The 15070-nt window shown below is 41.6% G+C and overlaps 1 protein-coding gene across 2 annotated transcripts in view; it reads right to left on the bottom strand.

The window, feature by feature from the left end:
* Positions 1–15070, bottom strand: part of kif13ba (kinesin family member 13Ba) — a 41050-nt gene that overhangs the window by 11232 nt on the left and 14748 nt on the right. For both annotated transcript variants that reach the window (XM_085766949.1, XM_085766940.1), the window contains exons 4-18: positions 11325–11337; positions 10743–10803; positions 10522–10614; positions 9607–9787; positions 8760–8847; positions 8263–8397; positions 2742–2854; positions 2244–2355; positions 1938–2150; positions 1743–1853; positions 1478–1612; positions 1066–1196; positions 815–901; positions 402–592; positions 22–301 (exon numbers count right to left, since the gene is read on the bottom strand). In XM_085766949.1, coding sequence (XP_085623075.1) covers positions 22–301; positions 402–592; positions 815–901; positions 1066–1196; positions 1478–1612; positions 1743–1853; positions 1938–2150; positions 2244–2355; positions 2742–2854; positions 8263–8397; positions 8760–8847; positions 9607–9787; positions 10522–10614; positions 10743–10803; positions 11325–11337 — 1944 coding nt within the window. The remainder of the gene's footprint in view (positions 1–21; positions 302–401; positions 593–814; positions 902–1065; positions 1197–1477; positions 1613–1742; positions 1854–1937; positions 2151–2243; positions 2356–2741; positions 2855–8262; positions 8398–8759; positions 8848–9606; positions 9788–10521; positions 10615–10742; positions 10804–11324; positions 11338–15070) is intronic.

Below are 15070 nucleotides of genomic sequence, written 5' to 3'. Positions count from 1 at the left end.
TCCACAGTCACAGACACTCACCTGTCCTCACTCCACTGTCTCAGTCTGCTCTGAGCGCTGGATGAATGGCTCATCCCACCCATACTGAGTCTCTCCAGGCTGCGGTAGTGAGACTGCTGGCCTGGACCTTGCTGGCCTGGTGCCGCTGCTCCGGAGGAGCCTGTGGACAGACGGTCCGGGTTCAGCTTCTTCCGGAGCTGCTGCAGCTCCTGCTCATACATCTGCCTCTGACGCTCCAGAGCAGAGCGCTTCTCCTCTTCATGCTGCCTCTCCAGAGACTGAAGGACCGCCTGCATCGGATCTAGCAGGACATAACAGAAATGGGTTAGAAAAGATAAATAAACAACTGTCTGTCTGTTCTGTCAGTACAGAGGCATTTAATATACCTGACATCTCCTTACCATTATTGCCCAGGGCTTTCATCATGACCTCTGTTTGGGCAAACTCATAGGAGAAGCTGACTTCACTGGAGACTTCACTAGCCGTGTCACCATCTGCATCCAGCTGTTCGCTGCTGCTACTGTTCTTCATTACACCGCCCTCACCCTCCTCATCCTCTGCTCCTCGCGAGCGCCTCTTGGGCAGGTTGATTCTGCAGGTAGAAGGGTATCCATTCATTAACTTTGATCTTTAGTAGCATTTGGTTCATTTGCTTCGGCCAAACTGTCAATGATTTGAAATCACACCAAACACACTGAAGAGATTCAACAGAATATTGAATAATATTCTACGATATGAACATTAAAAAAAAAAAGTATTAGAATAGTTTAACTTGCAAACAACATACAAACATTTACAGTTTGCATAAAATTACCTAAAGAAGTGGTTGTTTCCCCAGAAGATGCGGTCGCCATGGTGAAGCTGCAGAGCACTGGCCACTGGAGAGCCATTAACACACGTCCTACAACACAAAAGAGCAGTGACATTAATATTGTAAGCTGATGTAATGATGACTTTGTAGATAAAATGATTCATAATCCTTGCTGTGTGAGTATGTGTCACTGACACAACAAAGCTTCACTCAGGCAGCTACTGGAGTCTGGCTCCGTCATTAGTGTAACCTACCGAGCGTTGCGGTATGGGGTGAGCATAACAGCAGCATCTGCTGTAATATCGATGACACAGTGCTCTGCCTGGATACCCATCCCACACAACTGGATGTCCTGAGAGTCTGCTGAGCCCACCTTTGTGTGTTCCTAAGACAACAATGAAGGCATTGATTTTAAATTCAGCATAACAGATTGAATTCCTGTGCTGAGGTTTCCCAACACTCTAACACTGTTTTCCACAGTTACACAGTCAGTATTAAAATTACACCTCTAATATCCAAAAAGTGGGTCTGTAAAGGTTTTCTACAGTGGAGATGAGAGAAGAAGCAGGCCCGGAGGCACTCCTGTTTGGTATTCTGTGTTAATAGGAAAATTATTAATAATTAATAATAAAAATGAAGCATGAGGAACAAAATGTTTGATGTTACCTTTAGGTAGTACACCAGCAGTTCATTGAGAGCAGGATCAGCGTTGAGGTTTACAAGAAAGCTCTTGTCATCTCCAACTTTAATCCCTGAAGACTGGAGGGAAATCCCCAGACTCTCTAACTGCTTCTGACGCTCCTATGAACACACACACACACACACACACACACACACACAGACAAACACAGCGTAAGATTCAATATCTAAACGATGCAAAAAAATGCTGAAAATCTGTTTTTGCACATTTCAAGCCTCACATGTGTCCTACCTGTGCAACCTCCTCAGTTTTGCGGAGCTTCTCCTCCCAGGTGATGGTCATCTCTTGAATCAACTTCTCAGACTCTTCCAGACGCTCCTTCAGCTCTGGAGCTTTCAAAGACTAGATTTTTAAAAAAAAAACAGCAGGTGAGAGAAAGCAGAGGTTTTCTACATACTGATTTCTGAGATTTCATAGATGTCCCACCTCCGCCTGAGTCAGCTGTACTCTTAGTTTTTCTACTTCTTCTCGGAGCTCCCTGATGATGCGAGCATTGGGGTCTTCATTAACCACGGCGTGGTTGACGATGTTCTTGGCTCGGTCGGCGTAACGCAGTGTCGACAGTGTTTCCTCATAGTTGTCTGCAGCTGGACTCACGGTTGCAACCATAGCTGTGCGACTATTGCCTCCCAGACAGTCCTGGAGATGAAAGCAGGAGAGAAGCAGGGATGATAAAAACAGTGGTATTTTTTCACGAGACAATAATGAGGATGATTTTGATTGAGCGTGTACCTTCAGCAGCCATGTCAGGACAGAGTCTCTGTAAGGAACAAACTTGTTCTTGTTTTTGGCGGTCCCTTGTTCGGCCAGCGCTGAGATAACCAGACCCAGTGTAGTCAACGACCTGACAAACACACACAAAAACACTAAGGACAAGTACTTCCCATTTTATTTCATGTACCTTGTGGGTTTGTGTCATCTGGTCCTTCAAGGGCTCAATGTGAAATTAAGTTGTCGCTGTGAAATTATGAAGTAAGTGGCAAATAAATTCTTTAAAAAATCGTAATGAACTTTATATCTTTCCTTCTAACACATTCAAATCTTTAAAGTGAAAGTGACTAATTCTGATGGGCCACTGCTCTGTGTTAAGGGAAGAAAATGATGCGAGAATAAAAAAAATAATACAGCCAGAGATAAACAATTTTCGATCCGGAGTTCTTATTCAAGTTAACAACTTGATAAACACCCTGTCGTGAGTTTGTGTGTTTGTGCTTGAATACTTTGGCGTACTTGTTGATGTTGCTTCCCTCCTTCAGTCGTTCTCCTGCTGCTCCCGTCTTTGCTGCTCTCTCACTTCCAGCCAAGTCTACCAGACTCAACCGACTCACCTTTTCCCCACTTGTCTGGAAACAGAGAGAGAAACACAAATAAAAACTGATTATTGCGTTGTTGGCTACATTGAAGAGTTAAACTGACAACTTGCATATGTTCTTTATTAAGCCCCTTTTAACATTTTCTGCAACTGCAAACCCTTGCCTTCTACGTAGGTCTTGCAGATAATAATTTGATTTTTCTGTTCTGTTACAGACTGTTAAAATCCACCATGGTGGCAAATTCTACAGTACATCAACAACAACAGACTTTGTCTCTTTTAAGACTCTCTGGATCTTTCTCAAGCAGGTGATATTGAAGACTATTTACCATTTGTCCACAAAGACTTAGACCAAGAAACGTGAACCTGACATATGGTTGACTCAAAGCAATAAAGGGAACCATAAATAACAGTGTCATCAGACAAAGTTCTGTTTGTTTTGTAGCTGACACCGTCACGCAGCTTCAGTGCTTCATGGACATATGGCCTTGCAGTGTGACAAGGTCGGGGATTTCCACTTCTGTCCCCCGTTACATGCGACCAGCTTTTCTTCTCCTTCTGACAGTTGTCAGCAGTCTGATACTGTATGTCTGATTCAGGTTAGTGCACCATCTGGCAAAGAGCACTGCAATGTCAAGGTTGGTCTGAGGACATACAAAGTCTGGAGGCTCACTGTAGGACATTTCTCCAGATCAGGATCTGCTGACATTCCTGAAAGTAGGACAGTGCATCCACATGAGGTCTGACAAATCTCTGACGGCATATTAAACACCAGAGAGGCTCCACATCAAGACAATCACCTGCTGGGTTTTCCAACAGCTCTCAAGTGCACGCATAAGAGCAACAGACAACCCTGAGATAAACAACTAGTTGTTTGGCTTTATTAGAAATGTCACCTAATCAAATAGCTGTTGAGTTGCTCTGAATTTCTTTCACACAGGAGCTTCCATGTGATTCCACAAAGCGCTGTTAGACTTGAGTTTCCCATCTTTCACTCTCTTGTTGAGAGGTTCTCTCTGTGTCTTTCTAGCAGCTGCCGAGGATATGGATATCACGTTCCCATCTGTACCAGGACAGAGTCACTCCAGGCCAAGCGTGACTGGCCAGAGGCTGACAAGGCTGAATGTAACACCTGATCTCCACCTGCAGCCAAAGCCAAACGCCAGCACACGCCGTGAGCAGGTCCACTGTTATTCTCCAAATACTTCACTGCATTGTTCTCTGGTTTCTGCTCTTCCCCGATAGTTGCAAAATCCCAAGAAGGACAACAACAAGTAACAAATAAAGCCAAACTAAATAATGGCAAAGTACAATGGTGCAAGTCCTTGTGAAACAGAAAGTATCCAGAAGAATAACAACCCTGTGATTTCTGATACTTAACCTCCTCACACTCTTTTATTTGTGGAATTATACAAGTTTGGCTTCAGAGAAAATCCTAAATCTGACAAAAATTTTCACACGCGCCTTCTCACAAGTCTAAAGCCCCCAAATGTTCCAGGACTATGAAACCAAATGAACAAAAATAGGAACCTAAAGAGCTTTTTGTTTCATTTCCACTGCTTTTTCTTTTTAAAATGTGAATTGAATTGAATTTTAAGTATGAGACAAATTATATAAATAATAACATTTTAAAAATTAAAACATTTGGCAGCCCACATTGTTATTTATTCATGTTTTATTAAACAAATCAGAAAATTAAGTTGTAATTTTCTCTCTCTTCTGCAGCTTTCCTCCCTTTTTTAGCTCTCTCAACCATCCTCACTCTCTCATTTTCATTGTTTCCTCTTGTTATCAGCTCATTTCTTTCTCTTTCTCTCTGTCCTCTATCAAAACGAGTCAGGAAGACAACGACAGGGTCTTTTATCATCAATACACAACCACAAATGCTTGATTCTCAGTCTACAGTACATTAAAAAACAAGGTACTATTATTAGAGAAAGTGTTTTATGTAAAGTGTTAAATGCGTTATAGTAACAGCATCGTCTGTGTTTGACCAATCAGCAATGGACAGGCCAGCAAATCTTGCTCCTAAATCTTTAGAAAGTACTCCAACAGAATATTTTTAGCACCTGAAACTAAATTTAGCCTCTAGTTCCTCTGCTCAAAACCAGGTTAAAAGTTCCTGAGTTCCTCAAAAGCCTCTTGGTCCCCTGTGAGAATTTCCGCAGTAAAACACACTCAAACTGTTGCATATAGAAACTCTTTTTTTTTTTGTTCAGTGAACTCTTGCAAGAGGAATGTTTTAGGATGAAAGGAGAATAGTGTAAAATGAGTATGTGTGCCTATGGACACATGGGGGTTTCAGCGTGCTGTGAAAAAACAGAAACCTCATCTTGAGAAATTAATCATTTTAATCTTAACCATTTGAATAGACATCTCAAAGAAAATGGTTTCATCTATAACATTAGGAATATAAATAAAGCAAATGCAATAGACCTGAATTCTGAAAAGACCCAGTCATAAGATAAGTGACGGAGATGAACCTCAGGGAGCGCTGATAAGCATCAGTCTCAGTAATCTCCTGGAGTAAAGCAAATTATTAAACAAACAAGAGATGTGTATCTGTAACACTGAGCAAACAGGATCCCAAAATAGGGCAAACCTTACTTATTTATTTATTTAGGCTTTAAACTATGACTATAAGATCAAGAGACAAAGAGAGGGGGGGGGAGTAAAGGTGGTGTACATATAGTGACTCAGTCAGACTCAGTAGAACTACGGATGTTCAACGACGGGCTCATCATGTACAGTGAAATGTCCCTTTACTTGGTCGTGTCACTTGACACTTGGAGAGAAATAGTTGGAAAACAACTCTACTTTCATTTTCTATGCCTGCAGTGTACGCCAGTACTCTTTGGTCCTATTCCTGTTAAGTGGCAATTATACAGTAGCTGTGTGTGAAATAGTGAAGAGGATGAAATGCCAGCTCCTGTGGCATCTTCTTGTTTTATAGGGGGTTCAGTGACCAGGTGAGTTGATATTTGAGTCATGAGTAACCAGATCAGTAGGAAGGACATGCAGCTTATCAGTAGCCTTGGCAGCTTGAAGGGACCAGCACAGACCAAGTGTCATGGCATCAGCGTTCAACCTCAATGGTAAACGGTCTGGTGGATGTTGCGGTCGAAAAACCTTTCGTGGAATCATTCCTACTGTAGAATTCTTTTTAAACTGCGTCCTACACGCGACAGTTCTTTCTCTGGAGTTAGCAAAGCAGGGATCAAAAACAACAAACAGTGAGGATTTGGAAGTAAATGGGGCAAAGTGCAAACTGACTGAATTTACAGTGAGCTGTCTGAGCGGTGCATGCTACTGAAAGGAAATCCTGTGATGAGCCATTGAATCTCAGAATGACTCAACACGACACTGACTGAGTTTTACCACCTATAATAGACGTTGCTTTATCACAGGTTCTCACCCGCCAACGCTAGCAGAGTCGCCAAGAGTGAAAAGAGCCATGTTGAAAGTGCATGTTAAATATTGTATAGTCATACTACAGTCAGACATGCTAAGTACTACTCTCAGTCATTTGAGATGATTAAATGCACACTCATTCCAAGGCTGCAAATAATGATTATAAGTGATTATTTTTATGTATCATTTAATAAACATTGTCATTTCTAACAATTCATAAGATTGAGAAAACAAGCTTCCAGAGTTAACAATGACACCAAGTGCAAAATCAAACTTTATATTCTTTACTTTAAAGAGGGTGGTACGGAGCCTAACATGATTTGTCCCAGTGACCAGTCTGATAAAACATGATGAAAATAATAACATTACAACATTACATCCCTGTTTGTTCAGTCAGAAAACAATATAAACCATTTTGTCGTCACAATTTCTGTGTGAAGTCTGAGGTCACCATGACCTTGACCTTTGTCTTGACCTCTGATCACTAAAATGTAATCAGTTTGCCCTTGAGTCATTCATCTTTTTGATAATTTGCTTAGGTTACATTTTTACTGATTAAGAAATCTGAAACAATAAAATGAAGACAGCTCTTTAGTTGTTTACATACGCAAGTATTTTGCAAATACTGTAACTACCGTTTCTCGGTGCCCTGAGGACATTGTTTCATTGTTCAGCAAGTCCACTTATCAACTATTGTTGCAAAGGTAATTTGCATAGTGAGTGCGGCACTTGTTATTTTCCTCTGGCTTCCTCTGCGCTTTGAAAACAGGTCCAACACCCCTCACAACGGCTAAGTACCACCAAGCAACAAGAAGTGGAACATAAAAACAGGCAATCATACTAAACACTAAACAACCAGCACAGCACATAGGATGGTTATAGGCTCCAAAAACATCATTAAAATCATACTGAAATGTAGTTTATTCTGATAAGAAACAAGTTCCCTTTGGGAATCCAAACTAATAAATAGTCAATAAATAAGCACTGGTCAATAAATAACCAGTGCTTTTCATTGTTTGACTTCAACAAAAACATCAACAAAGAAAAATAAAGAATTGACTAATGCAGTTACAGGACGTGCCAGCGAAGTGATTCACTCAGTGACTACACAGTCTGTGTCTTGGCTGTTTGCTTGATGAACCTACTTGCTGACTGACCAACTCAGTGACTGACCTGGGGTGTGTCTTGAAAACAGAGCAGCCTGTATCAGCTGACAAACTCACAATCAAGCCTGTGAATTATTAACTGGCTTTGCTAGCAGCGAGTTCGTCTGGAAATAAGAGCAAGGAGCAGCAGAAGCTAAGTGGGTCAGTGGAGTTGGACAATTAGTCATATAGGTCTTTTCTTAGCAGGCCTGGTCAGACAGCTGAGCTGACATCACCCACTGGCATGCAGCAGCAGCTGATCAAAAAATTTACCAGTCACTGTTTGTCCAGTCAAATTGCACAAAGTGACACATCCAGTTGGATTCTGGGACAACAGAAGGTGGGATGGGGTGTAATACTTACTGTAACAATGCACATACAGTGATAAACTTATGTTGCAGAAATAGGGAGGGAGAAAAGCTATGACTTGCGCATGACACCTCAATACAAAGCACTTAGAGAGTAAAACACTTTGAAACTCAAGGAATTTAACCACCTACATGATCCACATTATACTTGCAAAGATCATATACTGTACTGTCATATACTGCAGAGGCGGCCATTGTTTAGCTTCTACACTTCAATCTGTGTTGACTGACCAACCAGAACAGACAGCGGCATCACATCTATGTTAGATCCCACCAACAGCACACAGGTGCGCTGTTTCCTGTTGCTGCAGAAGAAGTGCACAGTCCCTCTGAAGTATCATCATCACAACACTCAGGAATAATACAGATTACTGAGTGGACCTTTCCAAATTGACATAACACGATAACTAACAGCTAAATTCAATTCCTGCACAACCCTGAGCTTGTTCAAACAGCTTCCCCTCTAATGCTGCTTTCAACAACAATCAGAACTGGTTTTAAGTCAACTATCTTACCCCAGACTTCAAGTCCTTGAGTGTGTGTGTGAGGATGATGTTGAAGACAGCATGTGATCGACTGCTCTCCTCATTCATGTTGGTAGCAGCAACAGTGCGAGATTTATTCCCCTCCGACATTAAAGACTCAATGTCCTGTCAAAACAGAAATCAAACAATTGATACATGATCAATAACAATATCTTCTTGTTTTGTTGTTATGTGCAGAACTGCCTATTGACAATGCTTCTGCGTTACAACATACAGATATTTTACTTATTCCAACTCAACTATATATTTGGTTGACATTTTAATTTAAAACAAACATCTTTAAATCTTGTAGAAAGCATTACCTACAAAATATTAATTCTAATACTTTTTAAACTTCTGTCCAGTGTGATTGGGAGTATTAAACTGACTGCAGCCATCATGTGAGATACACTGCTACTAATCCTCAAAGTTTAAAGATCAAAGTGAAAGGGAAATAGGATACTAAGCTCACATATACATATGTTTACCTTATAGCTGGCCACAGCTAGTCGAGACAGGCCATCCACGTAGGGGCCCAAAACTTTATGCTCACGCACCCTCAGAGTTTGTCTGCCCCTGGACAGAAAATAAAGACAGGTTTAAAAAAAACAACAATGTTGCCAAAACATTATTTGTCCTTGCACAGATGGAAATGTAGTTCTGGGGGCCACTACAACTTTCCCCAGTTCATACAGATTTTATTAGCACTTGGGTGTCTGACTCCAGGCCAGCCAACTTCATCATTCTCTGCTCCACGGTGAAGCCCATATGGCTGTCAGATGGTCTTCCCCTCTCTGGCCCTTTTTACTGAGGTTAAAGGTCACGTAGTGAGTGAAGGTCAGAGGTTATGCTGTCTAGGGCAGCAGACACAGGCCTGTGCCCCTGATTTACTGCTGACCCGCTGGACATGAACTGGCCTCCACCAGTGACTACAGGGCAGAATGATAATCCTTTTATCCACTGACCACAGCAGCTGGTGAGGTCAGAATGAACCTCTGACTTTCTCTCTACTGCCAACTAACTGGAGCTGGAGAACTTAAAATGATCCCTGATAACAAGCAGTCTACCAACATATAGGAACAGGAAAGATTAATCCCTAATTCTGGGTGATGAATCTACATTCAAACGTGAGCCATCAGCAGCAACAAGTTGAATTTGCATTAAAAGGATACTAACATTACAGACAAAATCTGCACTAAATGGCTAAATTGGCTCGTCCAAAGGAAAAGGGTTAAGTGGTTATTTCTTAAGCTTTAGGACCTAAAGGAGCCATTATAGCCAACAGTAGGGAAAATCCATGTGTGACAGTAGTAGAAGATCAGTTTGAGTTCATACCCTTTGGGATCGAGCAGATCCCGGACCTTCTCGTTGTAGATCTCCATGTATGAAACCTCAACAGTGAAGCTCTCCTGCTCTCGCTGCTCCTCCTGGGTTCGTACAAACAAAGCACTGCACAGGCGGGGAATCAGACCGGGCTGGTCCACCGAACCCATCATTGTGTACGACTTTCCTGAACCTGAATACGACACAAACACAAACATGCACATGAGTAATGATGATACTTGAGATTTCCTGTTAATTCAGGTTTAGTTAACAGGTGCGAAAATCTAGATTATGAGAGATTTTAATTATGCCACACCCTCCGAGTCAGTTCTGAAAGACCTATCCTGACTTTTGTGTGTTGACACTTATCTTCACTTAGCGACCTCAAATTAACCAATACATATTTTTACATGGTTTGAGGTGAATGTGGGTTTCAGTAACATTGAGCACACACACACTTATCAGGTCTTTTCAGTTCTGCTTTTGGATGAAAACAGTATCTGAGCTTTGGTAGTTTTTCATGCTAGAGAGAGCAGATTCTTTCCAAGCTTCCTGCCACAACACATCCACGCTGACACTCCTCTTAATCACTACACAAAATGCTCAAGGGCACTGTGCAATTAAAAGTTCAAAGAAATTGTTAATTTATTGTGTCCAACTCCTAGAGTCATGCAGCTGGCCCAGTTTTAAAAGACAAATGTTAAAGGTCATAACACGTATCACATAAACACAAACACATACTGTATCAATACGAGGCCACACACTGCTGAATCTCAAATGATCATATAGCTGAATCAAAACCTCTCTAAGTGTCAACATGAAAGCAGAATTTATAGCAGAGCAATTGTTCATTTCTGCAACATTTTCTGTACATGTCACTTAACCGGAAACTTGTAGTAGTAATGAGGTGCATCATGGGGTTTTTACCAGTTTGTCCATAGGCAAAGATACAGGCATTATAGCCCTGGAAGGCATTGTAGAGAAGACTTTCCCCAAGGCACTGGAACACCACTTCCTGACCTGCAGACAAACACGAACACAAACAAACAGAGCATATCATTCTGTGCAACTGTGTAAATTCCCAATTTAACTCATTCTGACACATTTCAGTGATAAAATGTTAAAAATGTAAACTAAAATAACCCAACCTGCAAATTTCTCCTTATCTGTCTCGTCCATGGACCAGAAACAGTAATCATAGGCAAAGACCTGGAGAGCACATAGACACAAGCAAAACAACAGCATGAGTAATGGACTTTATTTCTAAATGATGCTTTACCATGAAACAAAAATCTAGATATTCATATTTAATTTACTTAATGTTGGACTTTATTCCATTTCAGTCGAGAAATAACCTTAACCTTTTCTCAGTCTTCTCAGTCAACATACTTAGCATTGTGTCATGTGTTTTGTGTTCATAGCTGACAAAAGACTCTTTTGGCAAAGTAAATAAAAAAAAGAATAACAGAAAATAAACAAACAGCCACCCAGCAACAAATATTCCTTGAGGATTTATCACCAATAAATTAAATAAAGACTCTTCCGGCAAAAATTGTTTTACAAATCATTACTTTGTATCACAGCCTGTGCGGCTGCTTGTGCAGTTCACAAACTGAGTCAAGGAAATACAGTGGCTGCTTTGTTGAACACAGAGATGATTCACAAGCATGGAATTAGCTCCAGTGTCTGTGTGTATGTGTGTATATGTGTGTATCTATGTGTGCTGTTACCTTGGACTGGTTCCTGATGATAGTGGGCGGGTGAAGGTAGCATGCGGAGAGAGAAATAAATGACATTTAGCACACATGTTGGACAGGATGCAAGAGTCAACATACATAAATGATTTTCATTTTTAATATGGAACAACATGATCCAACCTTCAGTGTTTCTTAACTCCTGAGCGGAGACAAACTGAACAGACACAGACACAGCCAGTGCTGGAGCTGATGGCCGCCCTACAGCCTTTCCTTGTTTCCCCTCGTACACATTTGATTGAATATCAACGTTGTGCGTGTGTGCAGCTTGTTTGCATCTAGTTTGTCACAAACAACCAACTTCTCAAAGAATGCCGCGAATGTCAGGGAAGCCACTCATCCTTGACGGCCACTGGAGAAAGAAAAATCACTGAGACTCGGTTGAATTGTTGTGGGAATGTAATGTGGGCATGGGTGTGTGGGGGTGGCTGAGTGGTGAAAGGGGGTGTTCGTACTGAAATTGTCAGGGGTGGGGGTGGGGGGGGGGGGTGAGATAGTGAGCGGTGGAATCAGAGGGGTTACTGGGTCGAGGTCACACACACAAAAATTAACAGACATGTGGGAAAATGCCTTTGAATGTGTGACATTTAGGAAGAACTCGCCCTCAATATCGGCATGATATTCGTGGAAAACTCTGAAAACACATGTGCAAGCAATCACACACTACACATATGAACCCACAAGGCAAACGCGTCCATATTATGAGCATTTAGCCAAAAGCCATGTCCTTTAAAAATGATCTCTTCGGCGCTCAGTCAGTCACTCCATCTGGCTTTCTCCGCATACCGGGAAATGTCAGAGCGGATCAGAATAGACTCATCTCCATCTAATAATAGCAGCATGAAATAAGAAGCTATTTCAACAATAACAAAAAAAAAAAACATAAATCCCTGCCATGCATTTTAATAGTCATTCCTACTGTAAATCTAAAATGTAGAGTATTTGTCTTTGAGTGAAAGAATATGCAAGCAAGCAGTTTTCCAGCAGTTTGCCTGCGGGGATTTCAACCCACTGTGATCTCAAGACATTTGATTCTTATCTGTATTCAAAAGATGGAGCATGTTGAGCAGGCACCCCATATGCAGAGGCTGTAGTCCTCGCTGCAGTCGGCCCTGGCTTGAATCCCGCATCGGGCGGCCCTTTACTGCATGTCATTCCCCCTCTCTCTGCCTCCCCATTTCCTGTCTCTTTCAACTATGTTATCAAATAAAGGCAAAAAAAAGCCCAAAAATTATACTTAGAAAAAGAAAAAAAAAACAGAGCCTCATATTACATCACGTGGATCAAATCAAAAACATTTAGATTATTGTGTGGTGCCAATGGACCCGGGCACAGACATTAATTACCATCAATTAATTTCAACAACAAACACTCTGCTGCCTTTAAACACAGCATTTATTGTTTTAACCTTCTGGACAGTAAAAAAATTAAATAAAAGCAGACAATAGTAAATAAGAAGTCAAATGATCACAGCACCAACACTGATACGTTTAAATTGTGTCTGGGAAAATGTATCACACCAAGGTCCTGTGTTGTAAATCCATCCATCACTATTTTGACATTTGGCATTTAAGTTATCATTATTTATATAATAATTATTTACATAATGACTCATTAACTATTCTGTATCTAGGTTTAATAAAAAGCTGTCTATCACTCAAATCATTAAAAAATTGCTTCAAGCAAACTATACAGCATATACATATACCATATACGTATGTTGCGATCACACTTCTACTCATGTCGTCTGATTTGCCAGTAAAAAGAGAATAAAACTCACTGATGTGTTTTCTCATGAGTTTGAATGGCAACTGTAATTATTATTACCATTTGGTCATCATTTTAATCAAAGAGGCTTATTGCAGCATGACACTGTTGGGATTTATAGTTCCTGAGGGAACACAATCCTTAAAGAGATCATGGTGTACTGCTAATATGAAGACTCCACAGAATGGCGAGGTGGTTTTGTACCTCCTGTAGGGCTCTAATGAATTTTACTATAACTTATGAATTGAAATATAAACCGTTGCCTCTGAGATTTTCTATTAACAAAATTTTCTCCAAGAAGCTAAAAAAGTTATGGCCTTTTCTTTTCTCTCATCTTCTTGACCACTAAAATCCTTGTCATCTTACTCCACCATCTATGGACCGCTCTCACCGCCCACGGAGTGAGGGCGGCTGTCAGTCACAGAGATGCGTTAAGTCAGATGATGAAGCCCCACAGACAAGAGCCACACACAACCTCTACACTCACGAGGACCCTCAAATTCATTCATTCCATTTCTTTAGTAATGCCGACTATCAGCGCCAAATATCTGACTTGACACCACATCAAACTTGACCCTGAGCTGCAGGCTAGATAGAGTGAAAAAAATGTCCTCAACACATAAGTATAAAAACCACAGACGCGCACACAGACATTCACACACCTGTTTCCTTTTACCCATGCACATTCTTTATAAACCGCCAGAGCTGCAGCTCTTGTGCAAACCAGCCAGCATCCAGTCAAATCTGTAACACTTCATATTTCACTGATGTTCCACTGCTGACGTGCTGCTGCGCTCCGCAGAGCAAATACATGCAGAGTAATCCTCATCTGTAGCCTAACTGATTCCAGTAGCTCTTCAAACCAGGATACAATTAGGGACCACCTCCACACACAGCACTGACGTAGCCCTGCTGGAGTCCACAAGACCTCCATCAGTCACCGAGGATGTTCTTAGCATCTCATTCTCTAAATATAGAAAGAAAAGCCCATCATCTTTTCTAGAATCTCATCAAACTTGAATCCACTGACGCAACATGTATCAGTTTACAGGCCCTCCTCTCTGACACTAAATTGTTTGCAAATCCCTGATTCCTATATATATTGGTTCCTCTCGAGGGGGCTTCAGAACATTCTTCATGCCTACGATCCCCCCCAGTCATATCTCCACACACTTTCAGGATAAAATCGGCATGGCAGGTTTTGACGTACATGGTGATGACAGCTGTCATGGTCGCTTCAAAGGCTGCAGGCGAGAAGGGTCACCCATGTCTTCTAGTAAAACGCCCATTAATGAAGCTATGGGGCCTCGTGACCAATGGGGAGGGAGAGTGAGGCGGTCAGGAGAGCTGTGAGCCCGCCTCCCTCGGCCCTCGCACACTTCTATTTGTCCCTCCTCCTCCCTTCGGCCTGCTCCTCTGCTCTGATCACCGTCATTTAAAAAATAACTTAATGCATGGCTGCTTCTCCCCTCCTCTGTCTTTCTCTACTGTTCTTGCATTCTTTTTTCCTCTCTCTCTCTCTCTCTGGGACTGTACCATTTCGCGGCTGTGTGTAGGGAGGAATGAGGAATGGAGGATAGAAAGGAGGCTGAAGGTAGCCAGGGGGGTTAGGGAGGAAAGAGGCTGGGCCTGAGACTGGAATGTTAAGCTGAAACATACTGATGGCACAGGACAACAGGACATGTAACAGGCCGATGCTCGGATTCACCGCATATTGACAAACATGGGATGTGACGATATGGCATCACGGAGTAGACCTATGCATATCCTCCCCTACAGATACAAACTGTAGACAAGTGAAATGCATAATACTATCACTTTGCGAGCGCTGTCATTTTACAAATATACTGAAAACCAAGGACCAGTATGAGAAAGATACTCTCTGATGTTGAGATGAATACAATTCAAACGCTATGTATGCCATGTATAAAAAAACAGGAATACTTCCCAGTCTG

Source organism: Trachurus japonicus, chromosome 3, assembly GCF_045865225.1.
Source record: "Trachurus japonicus isolate A0001 chromosome 3, Traja_1.0".
NCBI classification, from domain to species: Eukaryota; Metazoa; Chordata; class Actinopteri; order Carangiformes; family Carangidae; genus Trachurus; species Trachurus japonicus.
Note: the sequence above shows the minus strand (reverse complement) of the source record. Positions and strands in the feature narration are given on the sequence as shown.